This window comes from Oncorhynchus mykiss, chromosome 4 (genome assembly GCF_057628025.1).
Source record: "Oncorhynchus mykiss isolate SJ-2025 chromosome 4, ASM5762802v1, whole genome shotgun sequence".
NCBI classification, from domain to species: Eukaryota; Metazoa; Chordata; class Actinopteri; order Salmoniformes; family Salmonidae; genus Oncorhynchus; species Oncorhynchus mykiss.
The window spans coordinates 72,002,718-72,028,421 of NC_143025.1; the positions used below are offsets into that span (position 1 = coordinate 72,002,718).

Consider the following 25,704-nt stretch of genomic DNA (forward strand, 5'->3'; position numbering starts at 1 on the left):
GGCGCTCTGTGAGTGGGGGGGTACTGTCATGTATTGTCATGTTGTGTCTTGTTTCTGTCCTTTCCCTTCACCCTGTCTCCCTCTGCTGGTCGTTATTAGGTTACCTTTTCTCCCCCTCTTTCCCCCAGCTGTTCCTTGTCTCCTCCTAACTACCTCGTCACCCCTTTTCCCACCTGTTCCCTTTTTCCCTCTGATTAGTCCTCTATATCTCTCTCTGTTTTTGTTCCTGTCTTTGTCGGATTCTTGTTTGTGTTTTTCATGCCTGAACCAGACTATCGTCATGTTTGCTGCAACCTTGTCCTGTCCTGTCGGAATCTGCCGGTCCATCTGAGCCTACCTATGTTTTGTTATTAAAGAAGTTCTGTTTACGTTAATTCGCTTTTGGGTCCTCATTCACGCACCGTGACAACAAATACAATGTAGACATTGTTCATGTTGTAAATGACTATTATTGCTGGAAACGGCTGACTTTTTGAGGAATATCTAGCCTTCATTTCTCAGAACAAGAATAGACTGACGAGTTTCAGAAGAAAGTTCTTTGTTTCTGGCCATTTTGAGCCTGTAATCGAACCCACAAAAGCTGATGTCCAGACACACAACTAGTCTCATGAAGGCCAGTTTTATTGCTTCTTTAATCAGAACAACAGTTTTCAGCTGTGCTAACATAATTGCAAAATAGTTTTCTAACTATCAATTAGCCTTTTAAAATGATAAACTTGGATTAGCTAACACAACGTGCCATTGGAACACAGTGATGGTTGCTGATAATGGGCCTCTGTACGCCTATATAGGTATTCCAGCAGTTTCCATCTACAATAGTAATTTACAACATTAACAATGTCTACTCTATATTTCTGATAAATGTTATGTTATTTTAATGGACCAAAAATGTGCTTTTCTTTAAAAAACAATGACATTTGGACTTTTGAAAGGTAGTGTACATACAGTACATTCGGAAAGTATTCAGACCCCTTGACTTTTTCCACATTTTGTTACGTTACAGCCTTATTCTAAAATAGATTAAATTGTTTTTGTCCCCCACGTCAATCTACACACAATACCCCATGACAAGGCAAAAACAGTTTTCTATAAAACTGAAATATCACATTTACATAAGTGTTCAGACCCTTTACTCAGTACTTTGTTGAACCACCTTTGACAGTGATTACAGCCTTGAGTCTTCTTGGTTATGATGCTACAAGCTTGGCACACTTGTAATTGGGGAGTTTCTCCCATTCTTCTCTACAGATCCTCTTAAGCTCTGTCAGGTTGGATGGGGAGCGTTGCTGCACAGCTATTTTTAGGTCTCTCCAGAGATGTTCGATCGGGTTCAAGCCCAGGCTTTGGCTGAGCCACTCAAGGACATTCAGAAACTTGTCCCGTAGCCACTCCTGCTTTGTCTTGGCTGCTGTGTGCTTAGGGTCGTTGTCCTGTTGGAAAGTGAACCTTCGCCTCCGTTCTGAGATCCTGAGCGCTCTGAAGCAGGTTTTTATCAAGGATCTCTCTGTACTTTGCTCTGTTCATGTTTCCCTCAATCCTGACTAGTCTCCCAGTCCCTGCCACTGAAAAACATCCCCACAGCATGATGCTGCCACCACCATGTTTCCTCCAGACGTGACGCTTGGCATTCAGGCCAAAGAGTTCAATCTTGGTTTCGTCAGACCAGAGAATCTTGTTTCTCGTGGTCTGAGAGTCTTTAGGCAAACTCCAAGCGGGCTGTCATGTGCCTTTTACTGAGGAGCAGGCTTCCGTCTGGCCACTTTACCATAAAGGCCTGATTGGTGGAGTGCTGCAGAGATGGTTGTCCTTCTGGAAGGTTCTCCCATCTACACAGAGGAACTCTGGAGCTCTGTCAGAGACCATTGGGTTCTTGGTCACCTCCCTGACCAAGGCCAGGCAGCCAGCTCTAGGAAGTCTTGTTGTTTCTAAACTTCTTCCATTTAAGAATGATAGAGGCCACTGTGTTCTTTGGGACCTTCAAATGTTTTGGTACCTTTCCTGAGGTATGTGCCTTGACACAACCCTATCTCGGAGCTCTGACATGCGCTGTCAACTGTGGGACCTTATATAGCTTGGGTATGATTTGGAAAGTCACACGCCTATCAATTGAACTTACCACAGGTGAACTCCAATCAAGTTGTAGAAACATCTCAAGGATAATCAAAGGAAACAAGATGCACCTTAGATCGATTTCGAGTCTCATAGCAAATGGTCTGAATAGTTACATTATGTACAGTATATAAGGTATTTCAGTTTTTTTTTTTTATACATTTGTATACTGTACAGTAAGGCAGCTGAGGTTGAGCATCTGTGTCTGATTAGACCTGTCTCTGTGGACAAGGCCAGGGCGAACAAGTTTTCTGCTAATGCAATGTTCTGATGCAGTGATTGGATGATTAAGCTCTGTACACTGTACCTGTGAGGTCACATAGAACATGTTCTCCCACTTCACACACTTGTGATTCAGAAACCCAAACCTTTCATTAGATAATAATTTCATCATCTTACTGAGGATTGCCTTCCCCACTCACAATGATATCTGAGGGAGACTTAAGGCATCTAGCAGTTTGGTCAAAGCTACAGTAGGGTCTATGTTCTTCTGCATTTTGAGGCACAGACATTTTCAGAAAGGATTTATACAGAACAAAGGACAACCAGCTGGGGTTAGAATCACAAGCATGAGTTATTGCATTTGCAACTGACATTACTTAATGCCATCTAGCAATCTGCAATAACAACCTTTTATGTATTGTATGGTATCTGGTCAAGGTCTAGAGACTGAAAGCTAGGTACAGTATACTGTCAGTCTGTACATTTTATGTGGTCATATTGAGTTTTCTTTTCCTGTTAATTGCAATCTTCTGGCTCTGTGTTGCTTTCTGTACAGGAACAAAGCATTGACCTTGAGAGTACTTCATATACAAATACTTTAAGGTTGTTGTGGTCTGAAGAATTCACACACAGACGTTGACACATTTCATGATAAATGGAAAAATTGTCGTCCAAACCTCTTATTGGAAGCAAAGCACAGCTGGAAATATATATGCATTTACAAACACTGGAAGTAGTAAATAAATTAACATGCAACATGGTGTTATATACACATCCGTTTATTAGAAATAAATGAAAGAACTAACTGTTCTTTTCTCTTGATATACGTTGTAATCATCGAGACAACTTGAATGCTTCTGGGCACACACATCACAATGTTAGATCATGAGCATGTTTACATTCATAATGACTCTCAATATCCATTTCTATATAAAAGGCTAAGAAAAATTCAAAATGCTTGAGTCTGGACATTGATGCAAACCACAGACGTGATTATGACGTGTCTTTACCCTTGAAAAATGATGTGACACTACCAAGATCCTTCAGGGGGGGATGGAAAATGATTAGTGATGATCACATATACTACACGTATGCGCGCATGCATGCACGCGTGCACACACACACACACACACACACACACACACACACACACACACACACTCTCTGAGTCCACCTGTGGGCTGTAGATATGCTTATATAACGTGATGCGGTAGTTTTTCTCTGGTGGTGACAGGACTCCTTACAGTGCCTGTCCATCATACAACAGCCCGGGCAGAAGTCGTACGAGTGAACTCCCATGGGCCTCTGCTCTGAGCTGTGTGAGCATTCTCCCTCATTACCACACTGATAATGGACTGTCCCAATACTGATAAATAGCTTTCTACTGTATCCTTGTCTCCTTGTTCGTCATGATCACTTGATTTGATAGGATATGGCAGATTATAGCTATGGGGGAAACCTATGCAGTCATTTGACATCAGGGGTCATAAAGGAAAGCTAAGGAGACAAGGAAAATACACCATTTAAGAGTATTAGGACACTTCTTGACACTTCTTGGAAATAGGACAAACCTGTCATTGGATGTCTTTCTCCCCCAGTAACACACTTTTATACTGTACTGTACACATAAAATAGTGCCGTGATGGCAATGATGCCTGCTCAGATTTGTACTGCAAATAAACATTTGTTTCTCTAACATGCTCTCACAGTTTCACATCAGAATTAGATGTTCATCCATGTTACTCAAACGTCAACATTCAAAGTGTTTAAAGGTTACGTTTAGGCATTAACTCCGGAATCTTAAAGTTCGGCATTAACTCTGAATGGTTAAGGTAAGGGTTAAGGTTTCGGATAGGTTTACAATAAAAATCTACAAAACTACTTTCTATCTCTGGATTCTAATATGCAACCTTTGGCACTGGAAGCAGATGGATGAAAGAGATGTTTGTTTTTTAAGCCTATACCAAATCTCAAAAACAACTTTCTATTGCTGGATTCAAACATGCAACCGTTAGCACTAGAGGCAGCTGCATACACCCATCCGCCATCCCTGTCCACAATACCCTAGCAAAACCAAAAACTATTTGAAGGTTACAGCCCTCACTCTTGCCCCTAATGCTCGGTTTCCATGTCATCTCCCGAAATCTGCAGACATGGGCTCCCGAGTGGTGCAGCACTCTAAGGCGCTGCATCTCAGTGTTAGTAGGCGTCGCTATACACACCCTGGTTTGAATCCAGGCTGTATTACAACTGGCTGTGATTGGGAGTCCCATAGGGCGGTGCACAATTGGCCCAGCGTCATCTGGGTTTGGCTGGTGTAGGCTGTCATTGTAAATAAGAATTTGTTCTTAACTGACTTGCCTAGTTCAATAAAAGTTCAATAAAATAAATGGATGGATTTCAAATACTGATTTGTATTACAGGTGACCTGGCTGCTTTCTCACCATTCAAACATTCATACGTTCAGTTAACAACCATTACCCTGTTCAAAATGGAAAGTTAAATGTAAACCTGTTTCTTGATGAAAGGGGCATTTGTAAGACACTTTGTTCTGTATTGTATGATGCACATGAGAAGTACATGTGTGATGTTTTGGCAAGATATTAAATTAAAAACGTGATTGGAAATAAGAAAGCACAGAATAAAGAATACATTCAAGTAACAATCCAAGTCATTTTTTCATTGCGTCTCCCCTCATTTGAAGTAACAATCCAAGTCATGTTTTCATTGAGTCTCCCCTCAGCCTTATAACACATTGCATAACCAAGCCCATAACCATGCCAATAACCATGCCCATTACCCACACACCCAATCAAAATATACAGTGAATAAAATGCATAAAATGGGCCTGATTTGTATAAGAAAATACAATATATGTATGTCCCAAATATATTTCTATCCAACATGATGAATAGCCTGTCAGAGGAGAGAAGCCGGATTAAACCTTGAGGCTACCAAGCTATTTCCCTAATCTGCCTTCTACATCCACCACCCATTGAGAAGTATTCATCACCTAATCTGCCTTCTACATCCACCACCCATTGAAAAGTATTCATCACCTAATCTGCCTTCTACATCCACCACCCATTGAGAAGTATTCATCACCTAATCTGCCTTCTTCATCCACCACCCATTGAGAAGTATTCATCACTATGGAACTCCATGATATAAGCCCTGTCTTCCTCGAGCATTGCTTAGATAGCATACTGTTATTCACAGGTGGACACAGGAAGAGGTTTTTTTTATGATTAATATTCTGTTTAACCCCAGAAATAGTGTTGTGCAGACCAAGTGAGGGACTTAATGACGAAGCATTAGCCAAAACGTCTGTGTTTAACACCCCCTCTCCCGCCCCCTGCTGCATTAAAAAAACAACCAAAGATGGCAAAAGAAGAATCTTAGAGTCTTTGTACTATGTGTGCAGATCACTTCTGCCTTTGATGGACTTAACATTGAGATAAATACATATCTTACCTTACTATTTACACATGAATGGATGAGTTGTTGGGATACAGAGTTACTGAAGGCAACCATAGAGGTGAATGGTTGATATGCTTCTGTAGGACCATTTCTCTCTATGATAAATAGTGTCTACCTTTGTCTATGAGTGGGAGGAGAGGAGGAGGGATGAAGAGGAGAGGAACAGGAGGAGTAGGAGGAAGAGAGTGACATTCTATCAGTAATGCGCCTGAATGACAAAGTCACCATTGCAGGCAGGGGACAATGGGACAGTAACAGGGACAAAATGGTTGACACACACAGACAGACAGAGGTCAGAAATATCCCAGTCAGTCCAGCTCCAATCGGAAATATGCTTGTACTGTAAGTGTCTTCTGTTAAATCTCCACTTCAAAAGGTCAAAGTTCATATCCTTCCATGCACCTTCTCTTTGTTACTTGATGTGTTGCTGTGTTCTCTAAAAGACGCAGAAATAATGTACAAATATTCTCAAGAATTGCTTAAGTAAGAAGTAAGACTTGATAACGACCCAAATAGATAAGACTCAGTCCAACATGCACCGGCAATCCAAAACACTGTTCAAAGTGTTCTTCCATTATTTAAGGCACTAGGAATATTCCTTAGGTAAAAAGCTGCATGTCCATCTTGAAGGTAAAAAAAATGATCGAAACATTCTGCTTTAAAACTGTAAGCGGTGTCATTACTGAAAGCAAGGCATCAAATAAATGCTGCCCTAGTAGTCTGAATACATGAACCATACAAAAGTGTCAACTGAAACGAAAAAAGACACAATCTTGGAAATACATCAACTGCATGCTCCGTAAGTTTGGTGATGATTGTTGCCTCCTGGTGAGAACCTAACACTTGTTGGGTAAAAGGCCTTAGAGAAAGTTTCATCTTGGATGATACAGTGTTGGACAGTGAAGAACCTCTTCATCTGATGCAGACTTCAGAGCCTCTCTGTGTTTTCAGGTGGAGTGGGAGCATTAACTTGTGTAACTTGTGTCTCTCCACAAGCTCCATCAATTAGTGTGTGTGTGTGTGTGTATTTGTGTGTGATGATCGATCTACTGTAAGTGATGATCGACCAGTGTCTCTCTCCCTCACAGCACTCAATCGATTACTGCACAGCCTAGTGTGTGTATGCATCTCATCACCTTTGAGGAACATGTGTGTGTGCATGGGTGTATGTCTGAAAACTCACCTACAGTATGCCTGAGATCTCAGCTTGAAGTGTCTGTCTCTCCAACCAGCCTCTTAACCAATGAGCACAAGTGTGAGCATGAACACACAAGCGTGTGTGTGTGTGTTAGTCTCACTTAATGATCTCCACTGATGACCATAAATGTGTCTCATCACTAGAGGCTCTCTATGATGGCTACCTCAGCGTAGTCCGGACTGAGTCCGTTCAGGTAGAGTCCACTGCCATTGCGGGCCAGGGCTCCAGGGACAGGAGTGAGGGAGAGAGCCAGGTTGGGGTAGGCCTCCCTCTCATCCCCTGGCCCCAGGTTCACGGACAGCGTCCTCCTGCCCGGGGTCATCTCCTGGGTGATGGGGTTGAGGCCCAGCTCTGAGGACAGTCGACGCTTAATGGAGGCGGCACGCTCAAACTTGTTCGAGATGTCTACGCTCAGGCGACGCCGTGTCTCCTTGAACTCAGCCGACACGTTTGCCGTCCACTCTGCTGCATGGATCCGGAACTCCCCTACCTACAGAAAGAAAAAGAGAAAGAGATAGAGAGGGAGGAGACTTTCCCCCAGATTCATCAAGAATTCCTGATGTATTTGACCTATTCAAATACTCTTTATATACACAGTACCAGTCAAAAGTTTGGAAATACCTACTCATTCAAAGGTTTTTCTTAATTTTTACTATTTTCTAGAATGTAGAATAGTGAAAACATCAAAATTATGAAATGAAACATATGGAATCAGGTAGTAACCAAAAAAGTGTTAAACAAATCAAAATACATTTTACATTATTCAAAGTAGCCACCCCTTTCCTTGATGACAGCTTTGCACACTCTTGGCACTCTTTCTTTCACTCTGTGGTCCAACTCATCCCAAACTATCTCAATTGGGTTGAGGTCGGGTAATTGTGGAGGCCAGGTCATCTGATGCAGCACCCCATCACTCTCCTTCTTGGTCAAATAGCCCTTACACAGTGTGTTGGGTCATTATCCTGTTGAAAAACAAATGATAGTCCCACTAAACACAAACCAGATGGGATGGCGTATCACTGCAGAATGCTGTGGTAGCCATGCTGGTTAAGTGTACCTTGAATTCTAAATAAATCACCGACAGTGTCACCAGCAAAGCACCCACACACCATCACAACTCCTCCTTCATGCTTCACAGTGGGAACCACACATGTGGTCACAAAGACACAGAGTTTGGAACCAAAAATCTCAAATTTGGACTCATCAGATCAAAGGACAGATTTCCACCCGTCTAATGTCCTTTGTTCATGTTTCTTGGCCCAAGCAAGTCGCTTCTTATTATTGATGTCCTTTAGTAGTGGTTTCTTTGCAGGAATTCGACCATAAAGGCCTGATTCACTCAGTCTCCTTTGAACAATTAATGTTGAGATCTGTCTGTTACTTCAACTCTGTGAAGCATTTATTTGGGCTGCAATTTCTGAAGCTGGTAACTCTAAAGAACGTGTCTTCCTTTCCTGTGGCAGTCATCATGAGAGCCAGTTTAATCATAGCACTTGACGGTTGTTGTGACTGCACTTGAAGAAACTTTAAAAGTTCTTGACATTTTCTGGATATATTGACCTTCATGTCTTAAAGTAACGACGGACTGTCGTTTCTCTGCTTATTTGAGCTGTTCTTGCCGTAATATGTACTGGATCTTTTACCAAATAGGGCTATATTCTGTATACCACCCCTACCTTGTCACAACACAACTGATGGGCTCAAACGCATTAAGGAAAGAAATTCCACAAATTAGCAAGGCACACCTGTTAATTGAAATGCATTCCAGATGACTACCCCATAAAGCTGTTAGAGAGAATGCCAAGAGTGTGCAAAGCTGTTATCAAGGCAAAGAGTGGCTACTTTGAAGAATCGCAAATATAAAATATATTTTGATGGGATTAACACTTCTTTGGTCCTACATGATCCCTTATGTGTTATTTCATAATGTTGATGTCTTCACTATTAATCAACAATGTAGAAAATAGTAAAAATAAAGAAAAATCCTGGAATGAGTAGGTGTGTCCAAACTTTTGACTGGTACTGTATATATATATATATATATCACAGGAGGTTGGTGGCACCTTTTGTGGAGGACAGGCTTGAGGTAATGGCTGGAGCGGAATTAGTCAAATCAAATCAAATGTAATTATTTCACATGCGCCTAATACAACTGGTCGACCTTACAGTGAAATGCTTACTTACGAGCCCCTAACCAACAATGTAGTTTCAAAAAATACAGATAAGAATAAGAGATAAAAGTAACAAGTAATTAAAGAGCAGCAGTGAAATAACAACAGCGAGACTACATACAGGGGGGGTACCGATACACAGAGAATGTGCGGGGGCACCGGTTATGTGAGGTAGTATGTACATGTAGGTTGAGTTATTAAAGTGACTATGCAGAGATGACAACAGAGAGTAGCAGTGGTGTAAAGAGGGGGTGAGGGGGGGATGGGTAGCCATTTGACTAGATGTTCAGGAGTCTTGGCTTGGGGGTAGAAGCTGTTTAGAAGCATCTTGGACCTAGACATGACGCTCCGCTACCACTTGCTGTGCGGTAGCAGAGAGAACAGTCTATGACTAGGGTGGCTGGAGTCTTTGACTATTTGTAGGGCCTTCCTCTGACACCACCTGGTATAGAGGTCCTGGATGGCAGGAAACTTGGCTCCAGTGATGTACTGGGCTGTTCGCACTACCCTCTTGTCATGACGTTGGCCTGGGGGTAGGTTTATGACAGTCATAAATACCTCTTCCCCCCTTTTTCCTCTCTCTACCCTACTGATGTGACATTTGAGAACCCCTTGGTTAACATAGAGATTCTGGGAACATCAGAAGGTGAGGGGAAATTAACTATATTCTGGTAATCCGACCAATTGAACATATCCCTTCCTACAGTGCCTTGCGAATGTATTCGGCCCCCTTGAACTTTGCGACCTTTTGCCACATTTCAGGCTTCAAACATAAAGATATAAAACTATATTATTTTATGAAGAATCAACAACAAGTGGGACACAATCATGAAGTGGAACGACATTTATTGGATATTTCAAACTTTTTTAACAATTCAAAAACTGAAAAATTGGGCGTGCAAAATTATTCAGCCCCTTTACTTTCAGTGCAGCAAACTCTCTCCAGAAGTTCAGTGAGGATCTCTGAATGATCCAATGCTGACCTAAATGACTAATGATGATAAATACAATCCACCTGTGTGTAATCAAGTCTCCGTATAAATGCACCTGCACTGTGATAGTCTCAGAGGTCTGTTAAAAGCTCAGAGAGCATCATGAAGAACAAGGAACACACCAGGCAGGTCCAAGATACTGTTGTGAAGAAGTTTAAAGCCGGATTTGGATACAAAAAGATTTCCCAAGCTTTAAACATCCCAAGGAGCACTGTGCAAGCGATAATATTGAAATGGAAGGAGTATCAGACCACTGCAAATCTACCAAGACCTGGCCGTCCCTCTAAACTTTCAGCTCATACAAGGAGAAGACTGATCAGAGATGCAGCCAAGAGGCCCATGATCACTCTGGATGAACTGCAGAGATCTACAGCTGAGGTGGGAGACTCTGTCCATAGGACAACAATCAGTCGTATATTGCACAAATCTGGCCTTTATGGAAGAGTGGCAAGAAGAAAGCCATTTCTTAAAGATATCCATAAAAAGTGTTGTTTAAAGTTTGCCACAAGCCACCTGGGAGACACACCAAACATGTGGAAGAAGGTGCTCTGGTCAGATGAAACTAAAATTGAACTTTTTGGCAACAATGCAAAACGTTATGTTTGGCGTAAAAGCAACACAGCTGAACACACCATCCCCACTGTCAAACATGGTGGTGGCAGCATCATGGTTTGGGCCTGCTTTTCTTCAGCAGGGACAGGGAAGATGGTTAAAATTGATGGGAAGATGGATGGAGCCAAATACAGGACCATTCTGGAAGAAAACCTGATGGAGTCTGCAAAAGACCTGAGACTGGGACTGAGATTTGTCTTCCAACAAGACAATGATCCAAAACATAAAGCAAAATCTACAATGGAATGGTTCAAAAATAAACATATCCAGGTGTTAGAATGGCCAAGTCAAAGTCCAGACCTGAATCCAATCGAGAATCTGTGGAAAGAACTGAAAACTGCTGTTCACAAATGCTCTCCATCCAACCTCACTGAGCTCGAGCTGTTTTGCAAGGAGGAATGGGAAAAAATTTCAGTCTCTCGATGTGCAAAACTGATAGAGACATACCCCAAGCGACTTACAGCTGTAATCGCAGCAAAAGGTGGCGCTACAAAGTATTAACTTAAGGGGGCTGAATAATTTTGCACGCCCAATTTTTCAGTTTTTGATTTGTTAAAAAAGTTTGAAATATTCAATAAATTTCGTTCCACTTCATGATTGTGTCCCACTTATTGTTGATTCTTCACAAAAAAATACAGTTTTATATCTTTATGTTTGAAGCCTGAAATGTGGCAAAAGGTCGCAAAGTTCAAGGGGGCCGAATACTTTCGCCAGGCACTGTATATAAAGCCTTGACGACAATATAACCTCCTGTTCCAAGTACGTGAGGTCTGCAGCCTCTGCGTTAAAAGGACTAACATGTCAACTACAGAACTAAGCCAACCTCAGCGTGAGCTTTGGTTGCGAATGGTATGAACTTTGAACTCTTATTCACTACAGAAGTGATACCTCCTAGTCGTTGAGTTAGCAACAGCAGCTGCAAACGCGAGCTAGGAAAGAACAGACAGAGTATCCCGTCTACCACACAACAACATTACTACAACGTATCCAATTGACCACCAGAGACATTCTTCAAAGGACAAGGACTCGGTTTGGCAACACGGCCTTCCATCTACCACCAACCTACCGAAGCGCAACTCAGAGTAAATATTTATTGCATTTCCCTTTTCCAAATGGGCGGTAATTTAGAATGCATAAAATACTGTATTTATGAAAGCACAGCTTCTTCCTTTGGTCCTCAGTCTTCCCGCTCTTTCACTCAAACCCAGACCTTTTCTTTTGTGTAACCAGCTGTCATATCTGTTCCGCCCGCTAGGGACGTTTTCCCTTTATGACGTAATTTTTAATCAAGGTATGATTCATTATTTGTATATGTAATTCTGTGTGATTAGTTAGGTATTTAGTAAATAAATAATTAAACCCAATTTTGTATTGCTGATTCAAGTTGTTAGGCAGGGTTCGTGAAGAATGTACAACTTTCAGATGAGACTGAATTACGGTGACGATTAATATTGACTGCTATTGCCCGCAGCACATGTCGTGGTAATCCGTCTGGCCCTGCGGCCTTGTGAATGTTGACCTGTTTAATGGTCTTACTCACATTGACTGCGGAGAACGTGATAACACAGTCTTCCAGAACAGCTGGTGCTCTCATGCATGTGTTTAGCTCGTCTGGTATGCTCATGTCACTGGGGAGCTCTCGGCTGTGCTTCTCCTTGTAGTCTATAATGGGTTGCAAGCCCTGCCACATCCGACGAACGTCAGAGCCGGTGTAGTACGATTCGATCTTAGTCCTGTATTGACGCTTTGCCTGTTTGATGGTTCGTTGGAGGGCATAGTGGGATTTCTTCTGGGTTATCGATGCACTTATTGATGAAGCCAATGACTGATGTGGTGTACTCCTCAATGCCATCGGAGGAATCCCGGAACATATTCCAGTCTGTGCTAGCAAAACTGTCCTGTAGCTTAGCATCTGTTTCATCTGACCACATTTTTATTGATCTAGTCACTGGTGCTTCCTGCTTAAAAAAAAACAAAGGAATCAGGAGGACAGAGTTATGGTCAGATTTGCCAAATGGAGGGCGAGGGAGAGCGTATGCGTCTCTGTGTGTGGCGTGTAGGTGGTCCATTTTTCTTCTGGTTGCACATTTAACATGCTGATAGAAATGTAGTAAAACGGATTTAAGTTTCCCTGCATTAAAGTCCCCAGCTACTAGTATCGCCGCCTCTGGGCGAGCGGTTTCTTGTTTGCTTATGGCGAAATACAGCTCATTCAATGCTGTCTTAGCAATAGCTCAAGACTTCCTTTCGTGCACCGGCTGTTGTTTACAAAAATAGATAGACCGAAGCCCATTGTCTTACCAGACACCGCTGTTCTATCCTGCCGGTACATCGTATAACCAGCCAGTTGTATGTTGATCTTGTCGTCATTCAGCCACGACTCCATGAAGCATAAGATGTTACAGTTTTGAAAGTCTCGTTGGTAGTTTCATCTTCCCCGTAAACTCAGCGATTTTATTGTCCAAAGATTGCATGTTTGCTAGCAGAATAGAGGGAAGTGGGGGTTTATTTGATCGCCTGCGAATTCTCAGAAGACAGCCGGACCTTCGGCCACTCTTTCTCCGCCTCCTCTTCACACAGATCCCGGGGATCGGGGCCTGTTCCCGAGGAAGCAGCGTATTCTTCAAGTCGTGCTCGTCTGAGTCGTGAAAGGCAGAAGAGGATTCTGCTAGTCCGTGGTCAATAATCGCAGTCCTGAAGTTTTTTTCGCTCATAAGAGATGGTTGCGTCAACATTATGTACAAAAATAAGTTTAAAAAATAAGTTATAAACAACGCAAATATGCAAGTAAGTAAAACGTCTTAATCCTGAGCCATATTTGATACCGTTAGTGTAACTGTCATGTATTGTCATGTTGTGTCTTTCTGTCCTTTCCTTTCACCCTGTCTCCCTCTGCTGGTCGTATTAGGTTACCTTTTCTCCCCCGCTTTCCCCCAGCTGTTCCTTGTCTCCTCTTGACTACCTCGTCACCCCTTCTCCCACCTGTTCCCCTTTTCCCTCTGATTAGTCCCCTATATCTCTCTCTGTTTTTGTTCCTGTCCTTGTCGGATTCTTGTTTGTTGTGTTTCATGCCTGAGCCAGACTATCGTCATGTTTGCTGTAACCTTGTCCTGTCCTGTCGGAATCTGCCGGTCTATCTGAGCCTACCTATGTTTGGTTATTAAAGAAGCTCTGTTTAAGTTAGTTCGCTTTTGGGTCCTCATTCACTCACCGTAACAGAAGAATCCGACCAAGAATGGACCCAGCGACTTCGGATCCTCTCCACTCAGCCGTCGAGATCCAGGGAGCGATGCTAGGCAGACACGAGCAGGAATTGTCTGCTGCTCGACATGCCGTTGAGACCCTGGCCACCCAAGTCTCCAACCTCACAGAACAGGTTCACCATCTCCGCCTCGATCCACCGGCCACTTCCAGGGCTTTCGAATCTCCGGAGCCCAGAATCAATAACCCGCCGTGTTACTCTGGGGAGCCCACTGAATGCCGCTCGTTCCTCACCCAGTGTGATATTGTGTTTTCTCTCCAGCCCAACACTTACTCCAGGAGCACTGCTCGTGTCGCCTACGTCATATCTCTCCTTATTGGACGGGCTCGTGAGTGGGGCACGGCAATCTGGGAGGCAAGGGCTGAGTGTACTAACCAGTATCAGGACTTTAAGGAGGAGATGATACAGGTTTTTGATCGATCTGTTTTTGGGGAGGAGGCTTCCAGGGCCCTGTCTTCCCTATGTCAAGGTAATCGATCCATAACAGACTACTCTATTGAGTTTCGCACTCTTGCTGCCTCCAGTGGCTGGAACAAGCCGGCTTTGCTCGCTCGTTTTCTGGAGGGTCTCCGCGCAGAGGTAAAGGATGAGATTCTCTCCCGGGAGGTCCCTTCCAGCGTGGATTCCCTGATTGAACTCGCTATTCGCATTGAGCGACGGGTTGATCTTCGTCACCGAGCTCGTGGAAAGGAGCTCGCGTTCTCCGTTGCCCCCCTCTCCGCATCACTACCATCTTCCTCTGCCGGCTCGGGAGCTGAGCCTATGCAGCTGGGAGGTATCCGCATCTCGACTAAGGAGAGGGAACGGAGAATCACCAACCGCCTCTGTCTCTATTGCGGTTCTGCTGGTCATTTTGTCACTTCATGTCCAGTAAAAGCCAGAGCTCATCAGTAAGCGGAGGGCTACTGGTGAGCGCTACTACTCCTGTCTCTCCTTCAAGATCCTGCACTACCTTGTCGGTCCATCTATGCTGGACCGGTTCGTCAGCTTCCTGCAGTGCCTTAATAGACTCTGGGGCGGAGGGCTGTTTTATGGACGAGACCTGGGCTCGGGAACATGACATTCCTCTCAGACAGTTAAGGGAGTCCACGGCCTTGTTCTCCCTGGATGGTAGTCCTCTCCCCAGGATTCAGCGTGAGACGCTACCTTTAACCCTCACTGTTTCTGGTAATCATAGCGAAACCATTTCTTTTTTGATTTTTCGTTCACCTTTTACACCTGTTGTTTTGGGCCATCCCTGGCTAGTTTGTCATAATCCTTCCATTAATTGGTCTAGTAATTCTATCCTCTCCTGGAACGTCTCTTGTCATGTGAAATGTTTAATGTCTGCTATCCCTCCTGTTTCCTCTGTCTCTTCTTCACAGGAGGAGCCTGGTGATTTGACAGGGGTGCCGGAGGAATATCACGATCTGCGCACGGTGTTCAGTCGGTCCAGGGCCACCTCTCTTCCTCCACACCGGTCGTATGATTGTAGTATTGATCTCCTTCCGGGAACCACTCCCCCCCGGGGTAGGCTATACTCTCTGTCGGCTCCCGAACGTAAGGCTCTCGAGGATTATTTGTCTGTAGCTCTTGACGCCGGTACCATAGTCCCCTCCTCCTCTCCCGCCGGAGCGGGGTTTTTTTTTGTCAAGAAGAAGGATGGGTCTCTGCGCCCCTGCATAGATTATCGAGGGCTGAATGACATAACAGTTAAGAATCGTTATCCGCTTCCTCTTATGTCTTCAGCCTTCGAGATCCTACAGGGAGCCAGGTTTTTCACTAAGTTGGACCTTCGTAACGCTTACCATCTCGTGCGCATCAGGGAGGGGGACGAGTGGAAGACGGCGTTTAACACTCCGTTAGGGCACTTTGAATACCGGGTTCTTCCTTTCGGCCTCGCTAACGCTCCAGCTGTCTTTCAGGCATTAGTCAATGATGTCCTGAGAGACATGCTGAACATCTTTGTTTTCGTTTACCTTGACGATATCCTGATTTTTTCACCGTCACTCCAGATTCATCTTCAGCACGTTCGACGTGTCCTCCAGCGCCTTTTAGAGAATTGTCTTTTTGTGAAGGCTGAGAAGTGCACTTTTCATGCCTCCTCCGTCACATTTCTCGGTTCTGTTATTTCCGCTGAAGGCATTAAGATGGATCCCGCTAAGGTCCAAGCTGTCATTGATTGGCCCGCCCCTAAGTCACGCGTCGAGCTGCAGCGCTTTCTCGGCTTCGCGAACTTCTATCGTCGTTTCATCCGTAATTTCGGTCAGGTGGCAGCTCCTCTCACAGCCCTTACTTCTGTCAAGACGTGCTTTAAGTGGTCCGTTTCCGCCCAGGGAGCTTTTGATCTCCTCAAGAATCGTTTTACATCCGCTCCTATCCTTGTTACACCTGACGTCTCTAGACAGTTCGTTGTCGAGGTTGACGCGTCAGAGGTGGGCGTGGGAGCCATTCTTTCTCAGCGCTCCCTCTCTGACGACAAGGTCCACCCATGCGCGTATTTTTCTCATCGCCTGTCGCCGTCGGAACGTAACTATGATGTGGGAAACCGCGAACTGCTCGCCATCCGGTTAGCCCTAGGCGAATGGCGACAGTGGTTGGAGGGGGCGACCGTTCCTTTTGTCGTTTGGACTGACCATAGGAACCTTGAGTACATCCGTTCTGCCAAACGACTTAATGCGCGTCAGGCGCGTTGGGCGCTGTTTTTCGCTCGTTTCGAGTTCGTGATTTCTTATCGTCCGGGCTCTAAGAACACCAAGCCTGATGCTTTATCTCGTCTCTTCAGTTCTTCAGTAGCCTCCACTGACCCCGAGGGGATTCTCCCTGAGGGGCGTGTTGTCGGGTTGACTGTCTGGGGAATTGAGAGGCAGGTAAAGCAAGCGCTCACTCACACTCCGTCGCCGCGCGCTTGTCCTAGGAACCTTCTTTTCGTTCCCGTTCCTACTCGTCTGGCCGTTCTTCAGTGGGCTCACTCTGCCAAGTTAGCCGGCCACCCTGGCGTTCGGGGTACGCTTGCTTCCATTCGCCAGCGTGTTTGGTGGCCCACCCGGGAGCATGACACGCGTCGTTTCGTGGCTGCTTGTTCGGTCTGCGCGCAGACTAAGTCCGGTAACTCCCCTCCTGCCGGCCGTCTCAGGCCGCTTCCCATTCCCTCTCGACCGTGGTCTCACATCGCCTTAGATTTTGTCACCGGACTGCCTTCGTCAGCGGGGAAGACTGTTATTCTTACGGTTGTCGACAGGTTCTCTAAGGCGGCTCATTTTATTCCCCTTGCTAAGCTTCCTTCTGCTAAAGAGACGGCACAAATCATCATCGAGAATGTTTTCAGAATTCATGGCCTTCCGTCAGACGTCGTTTCGGACAGAGGTCCGCAATTCACGTCTCAATTTTGGAGGGAGTTTTGCCGTTTGATTGGGGCTTCCGTCAGTCTCTCTTCCGGCTTTCACCCCCAGTCTAACGGTCAAGCAGAACGGGCCAATCAGACTATTGGTCGCATCTTACGCAGTCTTTCTTTTCGCAACCCTGCGTCTTGGTCAGAACAGCTCCCCTGGGCAGAATACGCCCACAACTCGCTTCCTTCGTCTGCGACCGGGCTATCTCCTTTTCAGAGTAGCCTCGGGTACCAGCCTCCGCTGTTCTCATCTCAGTTCGCTGAGTCCAGCGTCCCCTCCGCTCAGGCTTTTGTCCAACGTTGCGAGCGCACCTGGAAGAGGGTCAGGTCTGCACTTTGCCGTTATAGGACGCAGACTGTGAGGGCTGCTAATAAGCGTAGAACTAAGAGTCCTAGATATTGTCGCGGTCAGAGAGTTTGGCTCTCCACTCAGAACCTTCCCCTTAAGACGGCTTCTCGCAAGTTGACCCCGCGGTTCATTGGTCCGTTCCGTATTTCTCGGGTCATTAATCCTGTCGCAGTTCGACTTCTTCTTCCGCGATACCTTCGTCGCGTCCACCCGGTCTTCCATGTCTCCTGTATTAAGCCCGTTCTTCGCGCCCCCGCTCGTCTCCCCCCCCCCCCCCCCCCCCCCATCCTTGTCGAGGGCGCACCCATCTACAGGGTCCGCAGGATTTTGGACATGCGTCCTCGGGGCCGTGGTCACCAGTACCTCGTTGATTGGGAGGGGTACGGTCCTGAGGAGAGGAGTTGGGTTCCCTCTCGGGACGTGCTGGACCGTGCGCTGATCGAGGATTTCCTCCGTTGCCGCCAGGTTTCCTCCTCGAGTGCGCCAGGAGGCGCTCGGTGAGTGGGGGGGTACTGTCATGTATTGTCATGTTGTGTCTTTCTGTCCTTTCCTTTCACCCTGTCTCCCTCTGCTGGTCGTATTAGGTTACCTTTTCTCCCCCGCTTTCCCCCAGCTGTTCCTTGTCTCCTCTTGACTACCTCGTCACCCCTTCTCCCACCTGTTCCCCTTTTCCCTCTGATTAGTCCCCTATATCTCTCTCTGTTTTTGTTCCTGTCCTTGTCGGATTCTTGTTTGTTGTGTTTCATGCCTGAGCCAGACTATCGTCATGTTTGCTGTAACCTTGTCCTGTCCTGTCGGAATCTGCCGGTCTATCTGAGCCTACCTATGTTTGGTTATTAAAGAAGCTCTGTTTAAGTTAGTTCGCTTTTGGGTCCTCATTCACTCACCGTAACAGTAACGGTATCAAATACATCAAACACATGGTTTGATGCCATTCCATTTGCTCTTGTTATGAGCCGTTCTCACCTCAGCAGCCTCCACTGATACATCCTTTTGACAAAAGGAACCGATGGCCTTTTCCCCTTTGAATGAAGTTTCTACCCAGAACTATCCATTCACTACACGAGAACGTTCTTTATAAGATGCAATGGGATGCAGGGCATTTTCATGGTTACAGAGAGGAAGAGAAAAGGAGAGTGGGGAAAAATGGAAGAAGGGGGGATGAAGTTATTGATTCTTTTCATAAAATATAGCATGCATACCTCTAGGGTATTTTCTTACACAATAAACTGAGATAAGCTGTCTTGGGCTACTAGATCGAAGACCCCCAAGCTAAGATTTGTGAGTCTGCATGTGTGCTCTTCTGCTTCCCTCCCCCTCTTCATCTTTTGTCCACATTTCCATTCCTCCCTCTCTTCCCACTCTTACCCTCTCATTTTCACTTCTCCGCCACACACTCTCTTGTTCTCTCACTGTCTCCCTCACTCTCAGTAATAGGTTTCTATGTAAAACTCAGGTCTGCATCATAGGGCTCACACTCACACTCCTAATGATGCACAATCCTAAGTATTCACACGGGAGTCACACGTATCTCTCCCTTTGTAATGGGATTAACTTTTAAATCAGATAATGAATGGAGATTAATATGGAGGAGGTTTGTGCCTGTCAGCGTTCATTTGTCTGTCTGTCTGTCTGTCTGTCTGTCTGTCTGTCTGTCTGTCTGTCTGTCTGTCTGTCTGTCTGTGTGTGTGTGTGTGTGAGAGAGCGGTAAGATGTCCCATGATTAATTTGCGATTGGAATTTAACTGTAAAAATCATCCTTTAAAAATACATGTTACAACTGAATTAATCAGGGAATTCCATCCACGTATAAATTGTAAACTAGGGGGTTGATGTAGAATTAAGCACACTGCTAGGGAGGAGGGTAGGTGGTTTCGGTATCCTTTATGCACTGAGTGTATTTCCATGGCATACAGGTGAATGCTATGATCCCTTATTGATGTCACCTGTTAAATCCACTTCAATTAGTGTAGATGAAGTAGAGGAGACAGGGTAAATAATTATTTTTAAGCAATTTAGACATGGATTGTGTGTGTGCCATACAGAGGTTGAACGGGCAAGACAAAAGACTGAAGTGACTTTGAACGGTGTATGGTTGTAGATGCCAGGTGCACTGGTTTGAGTGTGTCAAGAACTGCAATACTGCTGGGTTTTTCACACTCAACAGTTACCTGTGTGTATCAAGAATTGTCCACCACCCAAAGGACATCCAGCCAACTAGACACAACTGTGGGAAGGATTGGAGTCAATATGGGCCAGCATCCCTGTGGAATGCTTTCAACACCTTGTCGTCCAGGGGTAGGCAGCCCCATTTCATGTTTTTGTCCTGGAACACCAGGTGTGTTGAATTTAGGTAATCACTGATAAATGAACTCAGTTGGTCAGGTGTGGTCCCTAGTTGGACCAAAATCCTGCAGTATCTACGGCACTCAAGGAACAGGGTTACCTGCCACTGTGCCACTGTATAGTCCATGCCCTGATGAATTGAGGCTGTTTTGAGGGCATAAGGAGACGCAACACAATATTAGCAAGGCGTTCCTAATGTTTTGTACACTCAGTGTAAAATGGTTAAGAAGATATACTGTACATCTGATCGAAAAGGTTGGTTTATTTTGAAGTGATCCGTTTTAGGTCGTGGTCGAATACTCTAGCAAACACTTTGCCTCACCCTGTTTGGGATTTGATATATGGTCACAACATGTTGTGCTGTGATTGGGTGAATTCACAGCTCCATTCCAGCTAACCATTCTAGGGAGAGAAAACGTTTTTGTAATGTTCCCCTATTGTTTGAGAGTCCAATTTTCCGTTAGTATGGGGAACATTGTATGTTAGCAAAAACCTTTGGATGTTTTGGTGTTAAAGTTAGCAGAACATTGCCTTAATGTCAAGCAGAACTTCTCTATAACGTGGTTACAATGTTCTCAGAATATACAACATGAATGTTCTAGATGCGTTTTATGGGACGTTGCAAGAACATTCGTGTCCAGTTTTCTGAGGGTTAGGAGAATATTCCATCAATGTCCCACCAAACATACACAGAACATGGTTGCTATGTTATCAGAATGTAAGATAGTAATGTTTTATAAATGTTTCAATAACATTTTTATGTATCATTTATCATTTTATGTATCACCTGCCTGATGGTCCCAAAGAAATGTTCTCCACAAAACATTTTTCATCAGACCTTGTTGCTGTTACCCATGAAGGCCCTGATTGGTGAACCACTGATCCATTCACAACTATTTTTGTCTGTTGGCAAGGGATACTCATACTGCTTTTAACATAGTGTTTTCAACTTACATATTTGACGCACAGTGACCGTACGTACGTACATACCCCAACCAGAAGCCATGGATTACAGGCAACATCCACACTGAGCTAAAGGGTAGAGCTGCCGCATTCAAGGAGCGGGACTCTAACCCGGAAGCTTGTAAAAAATCTCACTATGCCCTCTGACAAACCAACAAACAGGCAAAGCGTCAATACAGGACTAAGATTGAATCGTACTACAATGGCTCCATTGCTCGTCGGATGTGGCAGGGCTTGCAAACTATTACAGATAACAACTATTACGGAGCTGCCCAGTGACACGTGCCCACCAGACGAGCTAAACTACTTCTATGCTTGCTTCGAGGCAAGTCTCACTGAATTATGCATGAGAGCATCAGCTGTTCCAGACGACTGTGTGATCACGCTATCCGTAGCTTATGTGAGTAAGACCTTTAAACAGGTCAACATTCACAAGGCCGCAGTGTCAGACGGATTACCAGGACGTGTACTCCGAGCATGCGCTGACCAACTGGCAAGTGTCTTGTACTCCATGTTCACTTATGACTGCATGGCCAGGCATGACTCCAACACCATCATCAAGTTTGCTGATGACACAACAGTGGCCTGATCACCAACAACGATGAGACGGCCTATAGGGAGGAGATCAGAGACCTGGCTGCGTGGTGCCAGGACAACAACCTCTCCCTCAACGTGATCAAGACAAAGGAGATAATTGTGGACTACAGGAAAAGGAGGACCGAGCACTCCCCCTTTCTCATCGACGGGGCTGCAGTGGAGCAGGTTGAGAGCTTCAAGTTCCTTGGTGTCCACATCAACAACAAACTATCATGGTCCAAACACACTAAGACAGTTGTGAAGAGGGCACGACAAAGCCTATTCCCCCTCATGAGACTAAAAATATTTGGCATGGGTCCCCAGATCCTCAAAAGTTCTACAGCTGCACCATCGAGAGCACTGGTTGCATCACTGCCTGATATGGCAACTGCTCTGCTTCCGACCGCAAGGCACTACAGAGGGTAGTGTGTACGACCCGGTACATCACTGAGGCCAAGCTTCCTGCCATCCAGGATCTCTACACCAGGCGGTGTCAGAGGAAGGCCCTAAAAATGATCTCCAGCCACCCTAGTCGTAGAGCGGTAACAGAGCGCCAAGTCTAGGTCCAAGATGCTTCTTAACAGCTTCTACTCCCAAGCCATAAGACTCCTGAACAGCTAATCAAAGGGCTACCCAGACCTCTCTTTTTTGCTGCTGCTACTCTACCTACATGTACATATTACCTCAATTACCTTGACTAACTGGTGCCCCTGCACATTGACTCTGTACCGGTTCCCCCTGTATACAGCCTCGCTATTGTTATTTTTACTGCTGCTCTTTAATTATTTGTTATTTTTATTTTCTATTTTTTACTTATCTATTTTTTTTACTTATCACTTTTTTTTCTTAACCAACAATGCTTTAAGAAGTTTTTAAGGGCTTGTAGGTAAGCATTTCACAGTAAGGTCTACACCTGTTGTATTCGGCGCATGTGACAAATACAATTTGATTTGATTAATATCTTGTGTTCTGAGAACATTTGACATAAAAAAAATGGTCTCTGGAAACATTCCTTGCACATCATGGAAACATGTCTGTGAAATGACCTAATGAGACTTAAGGAAATGTTCTCTAAAGTTCTGGGAACGTTTGTTCTTAGCTGTGATCTTCCCATCTTGGTTCCCTTCCACATTTCAACATGCAGTGATTACCAGTGTACCACAGACACTTATGGTATAGGATACCTACAGTATAGCTTCTGAAAATATCTATAGGAAGTATCTGTGACTGTGTATTGTGGTTTGGTGCAGTGATTTCCACACACATCACGTACCTCCTCCTTGGTTTTCTTGGAGATGACTCTGAACCAGTCTCCTATCATACTGAGCACGGCAGCAAAGTAGGCTAGACCAATCAGGATCCAGAACCACACCACAGGCTTGTAGTAGTCCAGATACTCTATCTCAGAACCACCTATTGGGAGGAGACAGACACATATTTAATAAAGACTACACAAGCCAGAGAGCAGAAAGAGAGCGAAGGAGAGAGAGGCTATGTCACACAGAGTATTGATTATTGTGAAGAAGGGTACAGCAATCCCATTTTGTCTCAGCAGATTAAGCACACGTGTGATTTCAAACAAACTCTTTCTAAGACACAGAAGGCGGGATAGCAGAGGAAGAACATACAACATAGTCAGAAAAGAGAGCTCTTAAATACCTTTTTCAAGACCTTTTTCACCGGCCACAAAGTCACCGAAGCCGATGGTGGTGAGGGTGATGACCACAAAGTAGATGGACTCCAGCGTGCTCCAGCCCTCTATGTGTTTAAAGATGACCGCCGGCAACGCCACGAAGAGGACACAGCCAAACAGGATGAAGATCACGGTGGAGATCACCCTGATCTTGGTCTGGCTCACTTTCCACTTTTGAGGGAGAGACTGGGAGGCAGGGTAGAACAAATGAATAAAGAGATGGATAAAGATATTAATAAAAACAATCCTCAAATGAATGATGCATTACATAATTAGGTAAGGAATTTAACATTTGAAAATCATTATAAAAACATCCAGGGCCTTTTTTAACAAACCAAATACAGTTCTTTAAATAGCCTGCCCCATATTTGCTAAATATGTTGAACATATTTTCAGTCCACATTGTTCTTATTGCATTGCTTCCGTATGGAAATACATTGTTAAACATGGGCTATAGCCTTCACGCTGATATAGGGGCTAGGCCTACTGTAATTATCAGTCTGGACATAGACATGCCAAATGTAGTCAACAGGCATGATTCAATTCACTAGGCTATTGATGAAAAAAGACAATGTATAATTCTTATCAAATTCTAAAAAAATGAAACAACTTGTTTTAAATAAGCTGTGTCTAAATACAGTAACAGGCAGTAACAGGCAGAAACAGGCAGTAACAGGCAGTAACAGGCAGTAACAGGCAGAAACAGGCAGTAACAGACAGAAACAGGCAGTAACAGGCAGTAACAGGCAGAAACAGGCAGTAACAGGCAGTAACAGGCAGTAACAGGCAGAAACAGGCAGTAACAGGCAGTAACAGGCAGTGACAGGCAGAAACAGGCAGTAACAGGCACCATAATTGCTTCCCATGGGCATATAATACAGACAAGGCAACTTAGACTATGGAGGGTTTTATGCACATCCCAACTTTTCAAAGGAGCTGCATGGACAAAAATAATGTCCAATATAAAGAAAGAGCGGGAATGTCTGTTCACTCGTGATATTTTAATAAAATATTGGTTATAGGCTATTGATTAGGCAAAATCAATGCCATAACCAATTGCGTTACCGCAAAGACCAGCTTTTGGTGAGTCTTAATATCACCAGTAGCACTGCTTGAAATTGGCACATGTATCTAAGGACACAGCTCACATTTTCCGCCCTTCCCACCTCAGCTCAAACGAGCTGATATAAGACGGTAAATTACCATCCCTGGTGCCAGGGTTGGAAAATAGCAAAGCTCTGGCTTTTACATGTCGAAATTTCCAAGGAGCGTGTATTTGACACTAGCACCGCCTTAACGCCAGCCGAAAATAGAGCCCTCAGTCTTTAACAAGGCCTTTCTCCAGTCACTTCACAATGACATGAGTCATTTCCTTGTGTTGGCCTTTTTCCTGGAATATATGTCCAGTGTTTTTTGAATGTCACACACTCAGTGGGTCGGCCTATGAGATTTACTCATGTTCTTACAGATCAAGTCATGCTATGCTCCATTGTATGCCATCAGGCTATACATTTTTATTTTATTTTTTAACCTTTATTTAAGTAGGCAAGTCAGCTAAGAACAAATTCTTATTTACAATGACGGCCTACCCCGGCCAAACCCGGACGATGCTGGGCCAATAGTGCGCCACCCTATGAGACTCCCAATCACGGCCAGATGTGATACAGCCTGGAATCGAACCAGGGACAGTAATGACACCTCTTGAACTGAGATGCAGTGGAACACTGTGGGCTTACATCAGTAGGCTACATCGCAACACAAACAGCACAATCGCCGGACAAAGTTTAATTCAAACCCATAGAAAGACAGGTGTAACAGGGGTATGACAGTCTGTAGCACTAGCAAAACTTCTTAATACACTGAAGTGTACACTCCACGATAGAGTCCTTGGCCTTGTCCTTCCCTAGACAGTGGGTTACACAAGAATGAGAACAGGGACACTGGGACTGAAACTTAAAGAAGGGTCATCCTCAGATCAGCTCATCAGTGATGTGTTCCGCTGTGTTTTTCAGCGCACAGCAGCTAGAGCCCAGAGAGAGAGAGAGGTCAGAGTCAGGACTGAATCCAGCCTCGGACCCTGACAATAAATATTGATACGGAGGGATTAATGATGATGAATAGACCAAATCCGTTTGCCAAGCATAATATATATTTCACAGCTCAGCCATTTTTAAAACCCCTCAAGAGTCGATTGACGTGCCCACGCGTCACATGTAATTCTAAAACATTGAATAGCTCCTGTGTTTTTATGAGACTTACTGTTTCTCAGGGGCAGCTGGTAGTTTAGCGGTTAAGAGTGTTGGGCCAGTAACTGGAAGATCGCTGGTTTGAATCCTAAGCCAACTAGGTGAAAAATCTGTT

At 44.6% G+C, this 25,704-nt stretch overlaps 1 protein-coding gene across 2 annotated transcripts in view; it reads right to left on the reverse strand.

Moving 5' to 3' along the window:
- Positions 1-3,092: 3,092 nt before the first annotated feature.
- Positions 3,093-25,704, reverse strand: part of LOC110522346 (potassium two pore domain channel subfamily K member 2b) — a 57,943-nt gene continuing 35,331 nt past the window's right edge. For both annotated transcript variants that reach the window (XM_090232967.1, XM_021600682.3), the window contains exons 5-7: positions 23,310-23,529; positions 22,924-23,063; positions 3,093-7,499 (exon numbers count right to left, since the gene is read on the reverse strand). In XM_090232967.1, the coding sequence (XP_090089093.1) occupies positions 7,149-7,499; positions 22,924-23,063; positions 23,310-23,529 (711 nt within the window). In that variant the 3' untranslated portion in view covers positions 3,093-7,148. The remainder of the gene's footprint in view (positions 7,500-22,923; positions 23,064-23,309; positions 23,530-25,704) is intronic.